This window comes from Kwoniella pini, chromosome 4, assembly GCF_000512605.2.
Source record: "Kwoniella pini CBS 10737 chromosome 4, complete sequence".
NCBI classification, from domain to species: Eukaryota; Fungi; Basidiomycota; class Tremellomycetes; order Tremellales; family Cryptococcaceae; genus Kwoniella; species Kwoniella pini.
Genome location: NC_091719.1, coordinates 1,022,252 through 1,035,039, shown reverse-complemented (window position 1 = coordinate 1,035,039; position 12,788 = coordinate 1,022,252). Strand labels below are relative to the sequence as shown.

The 12,788-nt window shown below is 40.0% G+C and overlaps 3 protein-coding genes across 3 annotated transcripts; 1 reads left to right on the top strand and 2 right to left on the bottom strand.

The window, feature by feature from the left end:
* Nucleotides 1-29: 29 nt before the first annotated feature.
* On the bottom strand, nucleotides 30-3,388 carry I206_103407 (AdoMet-dependent rRNA methyltransferase SPB1; the record flags this gene model as incomplete). The annotated part of the gene is made up of 8 exons (XM_070202758.1): nucleotides 30-74; nucleotides 157-674; nucleotides 740-845; nucleotides 909-1,886; nucleotides 1,962-2,172; nucleotides 2,235-2,633; nucleotides 2,750-3,220; nucleotides 3,297-3,388. The coding sequence occupies 8 exons, from the start codon at nucleotides 3,386-3,388 to the stop codon at nucleotides 30-32; spliced, it is 2,820 nt and encodes a 939-aa protein (XP_070058859.1).
* A 478-nt stretch (nucleotides 3,389-3,866) lies between these two features.
* On the top strand, nucleotides 3,867-11,001 carry I206_103406 (uncharacterized protein; the record flags this gene model as incomplete). The annotated part of the gene is made up of 17 exons (XM_019153360.1): nucleotides 3,867-5,703; nucleotides 5,763-6,073; nucleotides 6,139-6,216; nucleotides 6,280-6,424; nucleotides 6,483-6,611; nucleotides 6,664-8,378; nucleotides 8,447-8,638; nucleotides 8,702-8,825; nucleotides 8,884-8,999; nucleotides 9,062-9,147; nucleotides 9,198-9,394; nucleotides 9,454-9,593; nucleotides 9,665-9,791; nucleotides 9,869-10,115; nucleotides 10,184-10,462; nucleotides 10,541-10,659; nucleotides 10,715-11,001. The coding sequence occupies 17 exons, from the start codon at nucleotides 3,867-3,869 to the stop codon at nucleotides 10,999-11,001; spliced, it is 6,129 nt and encodes a 2,042-aa protein (XP_019013521.1).
* Nucleotides 11,002-11,425: 424 nt separating this feature from the next.
* Nucleotides 11,426-12,729, bottom strand: I206_103405 (uncharacterized protein; the record flags this gene model as incomplete). Its single annotated transcript, XM_019153361.1, has 5 exons — nucleotides 11,426-11,728; nucleotides 11,865-12,000; nucleotides 12,096-12,175; nucleotides 12,267-12,492; nucleotides 12,596-12,729. 5 exons carry the CDS (start codon nucleotides 12,727-12,729, stop codon nucleotides 11,426-11,428), a joined length of 879 nt encoding a protein of 292 aa, XP_019013522.1.
* Between the last annotated feature and the right edge of the window lie 59 nt (nucleotides 12,730-12,788).

Below are 12,788 nucleotides of genomic sequence, written 5' to 3'. Positions count from 1 at the left end.
ACGAATGAAAAAAAAAACCAGAAATTCATCTATCGCTTTTTGTTGGCTTTCTTAATTCGTTTCAATGCTCGAACCTAAGAAAGTCAAAGGAAAAAAAGAGTTAACAAATGAATTAATCTTGAATAAAAAAAAAAGAAGTAAAAAATTTAAACTAACCTCTTTTCTCATTCTTGAATCTACAATTTTATATTTACCTTTAACACCTTTTGGTCTACCTTTTACACCTCTATTAACACCTTTTGCAACAACAATTTTCTTTTCAGCAGCTTTTTGTTTACCTCTTGTAGCTTTTGCTAACATTCTTCTAACTTGTCTTGCTTTTTCACCATCACCTAATTCTTCTGATCCCATAACATCATCTGCTTTTTTCTTTGCTTTTTCAATTCTTTGTACTGCTTTGAATTTTTTACGTTGTTTTGCTTCTGCTACTTTTTTAATTGGTCTTGCATCTAATTCTCTTTGTCTTGCTTTTAATTGTTCAACTGCTTCTTTTGTAATTGGTATATTTGGTTTATAATATTTTGATTCATCATCTAAAAACCAAGAAGGTAAACCATCTTTATTAAATGAAGATAATTTATTAAATCCTTGATCAATTAATTGTGATGCTGTAATTTCTCTATTGACTAAAGATGTTGCTAATGTAACTGCTTCTGCTGTAAGAAGACCTTTATCTGATTATGTCGAAAATAAATTATTAGTGTGAACATGATTGATGATATGTCAAGTCATGACTCACCTTTGATTATCTTCTTTTTGACCTCATCTTGATCTTCATCATCAACATCCCATCCTGTACCATCATCATCCTCATCTTGTGGTACAAGCTCGAAATCATCCTCATCCTAAAAGTATTACAAGTGTTATTAGGTCATTTAACATATGTGAACGAAAATTCAACTACTCACCTCATCATCCTGTAATGTTGAGCTTCCCTCATCTTCAGACTCCATTTCAACATCCTCTTCCTCGTCTTCTTCGCTCTCACTCTCACTCACGTCCTCATCGTGATCTTCCTCCTCATCCTCCTCTTCTACCTCTTCCTCTACCTCCACTTCATCTTCGTCATCACCATCAAGAGCAGCCAAGTCATCCATTCCTTTGAAGACAGACTGATCGAACCATAGTTGAGCTTGTCTACTCATTTGAGCTCTCTTTTCAGGTTCTTGCAAACTAGTCACAAGTGATGTATTTTTCCTAGATTGAGGTTGTTCAAACGCAACATTCTTCTTAATCTTCTCCATTTTTGGCTTTTTTACTATTTCATCTTCATCATCTTTCATCTCAGCATCAGAATCTGTATCAGTATCTGAATCTTGATCATCTGCTTTTTTATTTTGTAATAAATCCCAACCACCTTCTTCATCATCTTCATCTTCATTATTATCATTTTCTTCACCTTCATCATCAGAATTTTCTTTTATACCATGCCAAGCATCATAATTTTTATCTTTATTCCTTTCATTTTTAACTTTCCATTTCGCATCTCTTTCTTGCATTCTTTCTTTATACGTTTCATATAATCCATCCAATTCACCTTCTAGCATTGCTGTTTTTCTTTCTCTTTCTTCATCACTATCCAGAATTTCATCATCCTCATCTTCTCCCTCTGATTCAGACTCTTCAGACTCGTCCATTCCATCTGCATCTTGTACTATATCTCTTAAAGACCGTTTAGTAGATTTCCCTTGTCGTTGAGCTTCCATTTCTCCTTCTTCAAGGTCAAATATCTCTTCTTCACCTTTCAAAGCTAAATCATTCGTATCTAGATCTTCGGGAGCAGTCATATTCAATTGTAATTTGAGCAATTCTTTAGCTTTCTTCTCGTTGGCTCGCTTTCGTTCCCGTTTCGATTTAGCTGATTTTGTTTCTTGTAATCGTTTGAGCTGGCAGAAACGGAAGAAGAATAATCAGTAATTGCTATTCTGAATCAAAAGTGCAGTATAATCGAATGAACTCACGTCTTCTGTTATTTGTTCTTCCTCATCTATGGGCTCTACCACGACTTCTTCAGTCGCATCCGCTGTGGGATCTGCCTTGACATCCAGACCAACTTCCAATCGAATAGCTAATCTCCACTTCATTAATGCTTTGAAATCACCTTTACCTAATACTTTCAAATCACTACAATTTGCTACAATATCCGAAGTGGTATGGCGGGATTTAAGCCATCTGACAATCATGACGATCAGCTCACTCTTTCTGACACGAGGTTCCCTTGAGGAGTTACTCACTGTTTCTCTTCATCCGTATCGAAAGTGATTTTATTCATACCACCCAATAATAAAACAGGATCCATACCCTTGATGAAATCCGTGGCACTTGCAGTGTGGAATAAAGTGTAATCTCCATCGGCATAACCATCTCTATGCCTCCTTTTCTTCTCCGGAGCAAACACGTTGGAATGGGCATGAGAATTGGCTGCTAATCTAGCTGCTGCTGCTGCGGCTGCCGACGTGGATGCTTGGGTCGCGGATACACCGGGTTCGCCGGTAGTAGTTGGAGCGGCTGTTATGGAGACTGGGAGTGGTGCGAGGTCTTTGAATACGTGTTTTGGGTCTAAGAATTTAGGATCGATATGTTTCGGTGCCAAGAAATCTCGACAAACTACGAATATTTCTGCTGATACGTTTCTACAAGGATCGTATATCATCAGCACCATTATGAGCGATATAGGCAAGGCGCGATCCAAATTTGAAAATCGAGCAGATGGAAGATTCGATTGATTAACCCGGTAATTATAACTCACCTCGAAGAAGGGGGTTTAGTAGCTTCTACACTCTTGAACAATTGTCCAAACACCCACATCAAAGAATTATAATCTTGAGATCTAAAAACTTTGGTAACAAAATTACCTCCTTTGGTTAAAAATTCTGTAGCTAATTTTAAAGATTGTAACACTAATTCATTTTGAGTGAAAGCATCTTGTACCCATGCTGAACCAACATTAGGAGCACCATCATGCATTACTAAATCAGCTTTCCAATCGTGCATATGTTGTTTTAACATTTGTCGACAATGAGGTGTAGTAATATCTGATACGAATGTCGTTACATGTGGTAAAGGTTTAATAGGATTTAAATCAACACCAATAATTAATGAACCTTTTGGCATATATTTTTCAGCTACTTGAAGCCAACCTCCTGGAGCTGCACATAAATCTATTACACATTTTGATTTTGATAATAAATCATATTTTCTATTCAAGTGTACTAACTTGCTATTATATCATCGCAATATCAATTTAGTAAATATTCTTTCTTTCGTATTTTGGCTAGAATAAAGAATGAGCTTACAAAGCGGAACGAGCTCTATAACCTTGTTCTTTAGCAAGTCGGTAGAACTTATCTAAACGACCTTTACCTGTTTTCTTATCGTGTTTACCCATCTTGAAGAATCCTTCAAAGCTTTCCGAGGGATTATAGGTTATTGACTCTGATAAGAAATCAAGAAGTCAAAAATCCTTCTTGATTTGTGTACAACCAGTAGTTGGTGGCAATCGCTGAAAATTCAGAAAATAATCAACGGAGATATTTATCTTGTCCGAGAAACCGATGTGCCTGAATTTTGTATATTACGTAATATGGCACGAAACAGGTTCTTTACGCGTCAAAAGTCAAAAACAAAGTGAAACATTTACAGACAACAATGATGACTGTGTATTTTACGCATTGACATTATCATCATTTATCATTGACTGGAACATCAAAAGACATGGACAATATGTTAACCTCTTGCTAATCTTTCTCTCTTCACCATCTGATTATCAGATCTGAAGCAATGACAAGCGAATTTGGGTCAACGACAATAACGACAGCATCAAGATAATCAATACACGACAACTAAACAACGACTCAACCATCATAATGTCCGGAAAGTCGGATCAGCCTACCGAGGTATCGCCACCTCGCTCATCATCAGGCTTAGGTAGATCACCAAGTATATTTTCATACCAGACTAGGATACTCAACAATAGGACACCTACAAGTGATAGACATGTCGCAGGTGGATTACGACACACGCCCAACTCCCTGTCTGCTTCAACAGCTTATACATCTTTAGCTTCGATAGTAGATGATGACAGACCGACCTCACCGCCATCAACACCGATTCGAAGAGCAGTAGCTAAGATGGTAGTGGATAACGGTTCTCCGCCTACCGCAGGAGATGAAATGGGAAAGGCAAGATTAGGCTCAGGCAGAGGTGTGGGATTAGGACTTGGGATGGGCGGAAGACCAGGACACGCCAAGTCAAGCAAATCTGTTGATCTAGTCAGAAATCAATGGCAAGCGAAGATCGATCAAATTAACAATACCGGGGAAGAGTCCACTCCACATACCCCTCGTTCTGTTAAAAGTTCCACTTTTTCTCCGCCTCTCCCTGCTTCTCCTACATTATCTTCATCGGGAAATACACCTTCCGCAGCACGAACATTCTCACAAGCTTCCAGTGCTTCCATTGTACCAGATCAGACCGGCTCGTCGGTGGTGACTACAGCGACGAACGACACAACCGACACTGGTATTTCCAAGTACAGGAGTGCTTATATGGCACAAAGAGCAGCCAAGAGAAATACCGTTTACGGCGCAAGCAACTTTGATTCTGCTAGAACCCCGTCAATCACCTCCAATCGATCCGCCTCTTCAGCTCCAACGCCCTCTATAGTCTCAGGTACAAACGATCGCCCGAACTCACCCGCAGTTTCTTCTTACGCTTCAATGATTTCGCCCAATCCCACTGGCGAGAGTTCTGCGCCATCTGTAAGAGGTCAAACAGTAGAGGAGAGGCTGGCCATAGCTAAAGCCAATGCACTTAGACGGAGAGATGCTAGAGAAAAAGCAAAAGCAGGTACTAACCAAGCTCCTGCGGAACCACGAAAGGTAGATAATTCGGTGGTATCATCAGAATTTGGCGGAACTTCCACGAGCAAACCTTCATCATCCGCGGATGTGTTTAGTCCCCCAGTCGATAATGCCGACGCAAGTATGCTCTCCAACTCTTCAAAGACAATGGCTTTTGCTACTGCACCTCCGACAGCGGATCATACGGGTAATTCAACTATGTCTCGTTCGGCATACCGATCAATCGTCACAGCTCCGACAGCAACATTATCATCTCGATATATCCCATCAGGCCTCTCGGCATCGACATCCGCACCTCCAAAAGAGGATGGTCTCGATCTACCCGCTGCACCAGGTAAAGACAAATACGGATCAATTAGCAAGACGGATAGAAGGAGATTGGGTAGGCATTTGCCCAGAATCGCATCAGGAGGCGAGGAAAGTCACACTAAGCTTTCATCGGAAGGTAGAAGAGTTCCGTCCACTCTTGGCAAAAGCTCTGAGATACCGAAATTCGAAGAAGAAGAAAACACGCCGCCAACACCAGTTCAGGATAGAAAGGCAGAACTCAAAAGCCCTTCAACTCCAGGCGGTACAATGCGAAATAAGAAATCTTTAGAAATCCTTGTCCCGTCTACTTCGCAAAATCAGCTTCCCACTCGGCCCTCTGTACCTTCTACACCGAACACGAAGAGGCGATCAGCATATATGCCATATACACCGAAATCGACTATCGGTAATTCAATTGGGCCAACATCGCCTCGCCCCGAACTGACCGGCGCAGAAATGAAAGGTTTGATGAGTGCTGTAGGCAGTTTACCAGCCAGAGGTATGAACAATGATGAGGAAGATGGAGTTACCGGTACGTCAGCCTCGAGAGAGTTTCAGAGGACAGAGTATAAACTGATGTTCACCAAACAGGTATGTCGAATAGGTTGCGGTTGACCAAATCCCGTCTCCCGCCTTCCGCATCCTCAGCATCCGTAGCACCCGCTCCGCTACCTTCACGACGATTGGCCCAGACTAATTGGATGGATAAGCACCGACATGCTATAGCTGCATACGAGTACTTGTGTCACGTCGGTGAAGCGCAACAGTGGATAGAAGGCTGTCTCGAAGAGGAATTGCCCTTTGGTGTGACTGAGATGGAAGAAGGTTTGAGAGATGGTGTAGTCCTGGCTAAGCTAGCTAGAGTATACGAAGGCGAAGCCGTTGTGAGAAAGATATGGACCGTTAGTCGTTTCTTTGCGCAACATTTCCAGCATCCAGTCTCGCTGAATATTTGTGTCGAGCATAGGAATCGAAGCATCGTTACAAACAATCGGATAATATCAATTATTTCCTCAACTTCGTCAGAAATGTTAGCATGCCAGAGGTAAGCTGAACATTCACCCTGCCTCATAAGCCAGACATGCGACTTATCAGCCAAACCTTACAGACGTTCATTTTCGAGTTGACTGATTTGTATAACAAGAAGAACATACCCAAGGTAATCTTCTGTATTCATATCTTGTCCCATTTGCTCGCCAGGCTTGGTAAGGCCCAAAGGATAGGTAATTTGGTTGGACAATTCGAGTTCACTAGTGAGTCAGCTGTACATTTAATTCCAAGTGTGGTTTCAGGTTCTGACGTGTTTCTCAGCCGATCAACTGGCTGCTACCCAGAAAGGTCTTCAAGGCGTGGCTATGCCTAACTTCGGCGATGCAAGTAATTCTTTGGCCAAAGAGTCAAGCTGGGAGCCTGAGGAACCGACAGAAACCGAAGATGAGCGTGAGTTCGATTCGTTTCCGGGCTATCCGCAAATTGGCTGATTCGCGATTAGGACGAGATCGGGAACTGCTCGAATGTGAAACCTCGATCATCGATCTCCATCGACATATGCGAGGTCGACTTGCTCGTATGCATGTCTCTAGGACACACGCCCAATTGGAGCTCGCTGAACCGATTATTGTCCGCTTTCAAGCGCGAGCGCGAGCCGCTCTCATACGTCAAGATCTGAAAGCTGAGCGACAAGAACGAAGCCAGCTACAAGGTTTTGCGAGAGCCATCCAGGCTGTAGCCCGGGGCCATACAACCAGGAGAAGATGGACGGCGAAGCTCAACGCCATTCACAGTTCTGATCAAGCTGTCATCGGTGTTCAAGCCCAAGCAAGAGGAATGATCGCTCGGATTAGACGGTCTTTGGAGCAGAACAGGCTCGACAAATCGATTAGAAGTATCGTTGGTGTTCAAGCTCAATCGAGAGGTCATCTTGCTCGAAGAGGTCGAAAATCTTATCGACAAGTCCTTGCTGGACCCGAAGTCATCCAGTCTGTTTCGACCCTTCAAGCTGTGTTACGTGGTCGCCTACAACGTCAGGTAGCAGCAAAACAACAACACAAGATTCACAGTCAAGTAGCTACCTTCACATCACTTCAAAGCCAACTAAGAGGTGCGCTAGTAAGACGACGGATACAAGCCCAAGAGCAAAAGATGGACGATGCGACCGACTATGTTGTTGCTATTCAGGCTGTGTGTCGAGGTGTTCTGGCTCGTCAAAAGAAGCGATCTTTCACATCGACTCTGCAACAAGTTGCACCCGCTATCTCATCCTTACAAGCCATCGCTCGCGGTAGATTAGCAAAACAAGCTCACAAAAATATGCAAAAAGCTTTAGCCAAAGTAGAAGTGGCAGGATCAGTCGGTGGACTTCAAGCGTTCCTCAGAACCAGATTAGCGAAGAAACAAAATACTGAACAGAAGAAAAAGCTTGAATTTGTACAACCAGACGTTATTGGTTTCCAGGCTGTTGCTAGAGGATATTTGGCACGACAAGAGTACCGTGAATGGAGGGACTATTTACATGAGCCTCGAACCCTGGGAGCTTTAGTCTTCCTACAATCACTTGTAAGGGGCTTCTTGGCCCGAAGAAGATTATATATCCATTCAAGTTATATTCATCGGAATGTTGATAAGATTGTCAAAATTCAAGCATTGTGGCGAGGAAGAGTACAAAGGCAAATGTACGAAAAACTAGTCACAGGTTATGATGTGGATGTGCCGACGGTCCAGAACTACATGCACCTTTTAGATGACACGGAGAGTGATTTTGCGGATCAAGTTCGTATAGAAGCTCTTCGTGGTCAAGTCGTCGATCTAATCAGAGAGAACCAAGGTCTAGAAACGGAGGTGAAAGATTTAGACACCAAAATAGCTTTGATCATAAACAATAAGATGAGTTTCCAGGAATTAGCAAGGGCAAAACATCGATCGGCAAATGACGGCTCAGTCAGCTTCACAACGGGAAACAATGATCCTTTTGGTAATGCAGGTGGGATACATCTTGATAGAGTAACTCAAAGGAAATTGGAACTTTTCGAACAGCTTTTCTTCATGCTTCAAACCAGACCTGAATATATTTCAAGATTACTGCGACATCTGACAAGTCTCGACGAAGCTGGGGAGAAAGAGAAGAGGTTGTTGGAAGGAGTTACCATGATACTTTTCGGCTTTGGTCACGAGAGAAGAGAGGAGTATCTTTTCCATAAATTACTTCAGGTAAATTCCGTATCTTCTTATCTGGGCTGATAATACGACCTCTAATGCTGCTTTGACTGTGATAATAGCTCTCCGTTCACGAGGAGGTCCTTTTGGCCCCGACATTACATGATCTGGCCCACTCTCGATTCCCTATCATCTCCGTTGCCGCGCAATACATCAAGCCTACTTTAACACCTTATATTCAAGATGTTTTGTATGATCATATCATGAGAATCGTCGGTGCGCCGGAACTTGATCTCTGTACGGACCCCGTCAAAGTAAGCTTCCTGATGCGATTTCGTTTTCTTCACCAAAAGGATGTCGCTGATCGGCCTTCGCAGATCTACCAAAACATCATCAATGCTGAAGAGACTGCCACTGGTGTTCCGTCACAGTTACCCAGAGACCGCAATGCCGATCAAATACTACAGGAGAATGCTACAGCTCGAGCCATTTTTATAAGGAGTATGTGTTTCGATTGTGTTCTTCGGTTTAAGAAAGCTGATACATAGTAATAACCCAGATCTTCAGGAGTTGAGAGCTTTGACGGAGTTCTTAATAACTGGCCTGCTTGAAACGCACGCACGATTACCTTATACGATTAGACTGCTGGCTAGAGAAGCGTTACTTGCACTACAGGTATGCTAATCTGCGAAGCTATTGCATAGGCAGCATAGAAGCTGACTCCGCGACTTGTTCAGACTAAATTCCCCGAAGCCCCGGATGAAGAGCTTGTACCTGTCGTAGCTAGAACAGTCGTATTACCATTCATCTTACCTGCTATCATGTGAGCTCATGAGCAATTTTATCGCTTCATGGAGCTGACAGGGCCTATAGTGCTCCTGAACAATATGGATTAGCGCCCGACGGCGTTGGACCTCAAGAGAGGCGCAACCTCGCTGAGATCGCTAATTTGGTCACTCATGTGGCTGGCCAACAATATACAGATACTCCTGAACAAAGATTGGTCCGAACGCCGCTAGAAGCGTTCATTAGCGCTTCTGCGATGCCATTCAGGGAGTGGATATTAGATGGTTAGCTATATTCGCCTTCATTCTGAGAGCGGTACAAGCTGACGTCAATGATGTACTAGTGGCCGATGTCGAACATGCCGAAGGACAATTCCATGCTCATGAGTTGTTTGAGTCTACTATTGAAGCGAAACCTATCAAGATCACCCGTAATGATATATATGGAACGTTGAGCGCGCTCATACATAATGTAGCCGTCATTGTGAGTAGACTGGATCAATCAATCTGCATTCTGAATAAGTTTTAGCTGATGAGCATTTCTGTTTCCCATAGACTGCCGGCACCAAGAATGATCCCATCTCTGCCATTTTACGTGAACTCGAAGGTGCACCCATCGATTACGATAGGAGTAAGAATACCGTGACTCTGAGGTTGACTAACCGGCTTGGTGGTCCGCAATGTAAGTTGGCTTCAGCTGTCGTACATAATGTCGAAATTGGTCTTTACGAATAAGCTGATAATGACTTTGGGCTATAGCGGGAGATCCAGATGCAGTGGAGAAGGCAGATTGGGTTCAAGCAAAGCGACATGTATTAGCTGTATTACGAGTGCAAACTGGCAAAACCCTGTACGATGTACTTGTAACTAGACCAGAAGAGATACACGAGCAAATGTGGATCGAAGAAGTACATCGGGATATAGCGCTTGAGAATGCTAGATTAGCTAAACATGGATTACCGCCTACACCGGCTGAGCAAATGTATCAGATCGAAAGCATCCGATCGTGAGTGGAATGAACTCTGTTAGCTGAAGTATCACTTTGTATCTGGCTTACTAGGTCTTTTTATGCAGTTTACCATTCCATGAAGTTAAATCGCGAGCTATTGAATTCTGCATGAAACTAGAAAGGTCAGGTAAATTATCCAGAGAAGATGATTTACAAGGATTATTAGTTTCGATATCTTCTGATATTCGACAAAAGCATCATTTGAGGAAAATGAGAAAAGATAATTTGGCTGGAATGATCAAAGCTTACGAAGATATGAGTAAGAAAAAACTAGATCACGAGAGTCAAATCAAGACTTATCATGATTATATTGATGGAGCTATGGCTGAGTTACAAGCTAAGGGGTGAGTGGGCGAATGATTATGGAGCTCGGGACATGACTTGCGATATTTGTGCTGATTTTCACTTTGAACCTCTTTTAGTAAAAAGAAACCTATGTTTATGAGTAAACAATATCGACATCAGAAGAGTCAACAAAGACAAGGTAAACAAGCCAAATTTGGAAGTTATAAATATACAGCAGCGGAATTATACGAAAAACGTGAGTTCCATTTTCCTATTGTGTTTTAGCTGTAACTCACGTACATGGGTTTTAGGTATTTTACTGTCGGTTAATCAATTCTCACCTCGTCAATTCGATAAATTATTTATAGTTATAGGATCAAATGAAGTAGGAGTATTCAAATTTGAATTATCCTGTCCTTCATCAGTTTCAGGTGGAGGTGGTATCATGGGAGAAGATGAAATTAGAATGGAAGATTTACTTGGTGCTCAATATGAAAATAAAGAAAGATTAGATATGTTTGAAGGTCAAGCTGCTTTCAGTTTAAATATGTTGATTCATCAAATAAACAAAAGTGAGCGGTTATGCTTGGCTACTTAAGGATAAGGTGTTTATGCTGATGCTGATTGATTTGATTGGTTATAGAATTCTATGCTTCTTAGTTGAATGAGCGATCGATCAATAGAATAAGTAAGATGGATTTTGGTCTTAATTTTTTATATTGAAAATGGACAATAAAATAAATAAAACTTTGGGCGTTTCATAGATGTGGATTCATGATATACCATTATAGGTTACTTATCTTATGACATTTTTAGGTATGATGCATGAGATTTGACTATGCAATAATTCATGGGTATCCGATGAGCTGAATATGCTATGCGATTCTATTTATGTTGCGTTTTGCAATATGTAATTATACTGTACAATGAAAGTTAATGGTTGATTATAATAGCAAACCGATATCCTTCTATTTATTCTAAATTGTAAGTTAAACAGGTGTATATTTTGATTTTTTTATTTCTTATCGTGATGTCTCTTGCAATTTAGCTTGTTTTTCAATTTCAACATTTGCTAATTCCTTCTCCCTTTCTTGAGCAGAAATACTCTTTCCTAATCCTTCACCCATACCATCACCCGTTACAGTTGGAGGTTTATTTATTTCTTCAGATTGATTAGGAGCATCACCATTTTCAATTATATTTAATTGATCATTTATATTTTCAGATTTACCTTCTTTTCTCCTTCTTCTTCTTGCAATTGGATTAAGTATTATAGCTAATAATATAACTATACTATCTAAAACAACAACAAGAGCGTATGATACCTATTTTCCAAGATTAAAAAAAAACACATCAATGTCAGCTCGTTTTTTTTTTTAATTCAATTTGACTAAACTAAAAAGAAAGAAACTCATTTCAAAACATGAGATAGAAGTTGAATTAAATCACAATGAAACTCACCAATCCTGCAATATCTAATTTTGATCTACAAAATAAACTTGATAAACTAAATACACCACCTAAAGTATCAACAATTAAAAAAGTCATTGAAATTCCTAAAACTTCTTTAAATTTATAAATTTCATAATATTGTGGACTTTTAAAACCCAATTGATAAAATAATTGTAAGCAATTTTTAAATTTTTATTATATTTATTTTTCTTTTGATATATAATAATATTTAATACTCACGCTAAAGCTATTGCAAGTAATACAGCTGCAATATATCCATACATTTGAATTGGCCATTCAATTCCATGATCTTGACCGGCCTATATCAACAACAACAAAAAAATAGTAAATATAAAAAGTTTCGATATCAAATTAAAAGAATAGAAATAAAACAAAACAAACATTACTTACCCAAAGTGCAAATACACTACCAGTTTCAAAACCTGCAAAAAATAAATTAAAACTTATGAGAAATAAAATTGTTTTTCTCTTTGACCAATTATGTGAATAATATAAAATTTGAGCAGTTGAAATTGAAGCTAATACACCAAAAGCTTGAGGTTGAATTTGTAATGGAATTGATAATTTTTGAGCAACAAGATATGATCCTAAAAATATTGAAGCTAATGCCCAAATACTATAAATTATACTTTAGCTTTCATTTAATTTCTTACTACTAAAAATACAGAGATAATGAAATCATAATAATCAATGATTCAAAAAACAAAAAATTTACTCACAACATTAATCCAGCTGATAAACCTGTTGTTGATTTTGATCTATGAGATTTTATAATTTGAGGTATAATTTGAATCATCCAAAATACAGCTCCAATAGTAGCTAAAGCATTTTCAACACCTGGTCGTTCTTTCATTGTATCTACTATTCTCACTCAAGATATTGTGATTTGATCGACTTTTTAATTCCTATAAA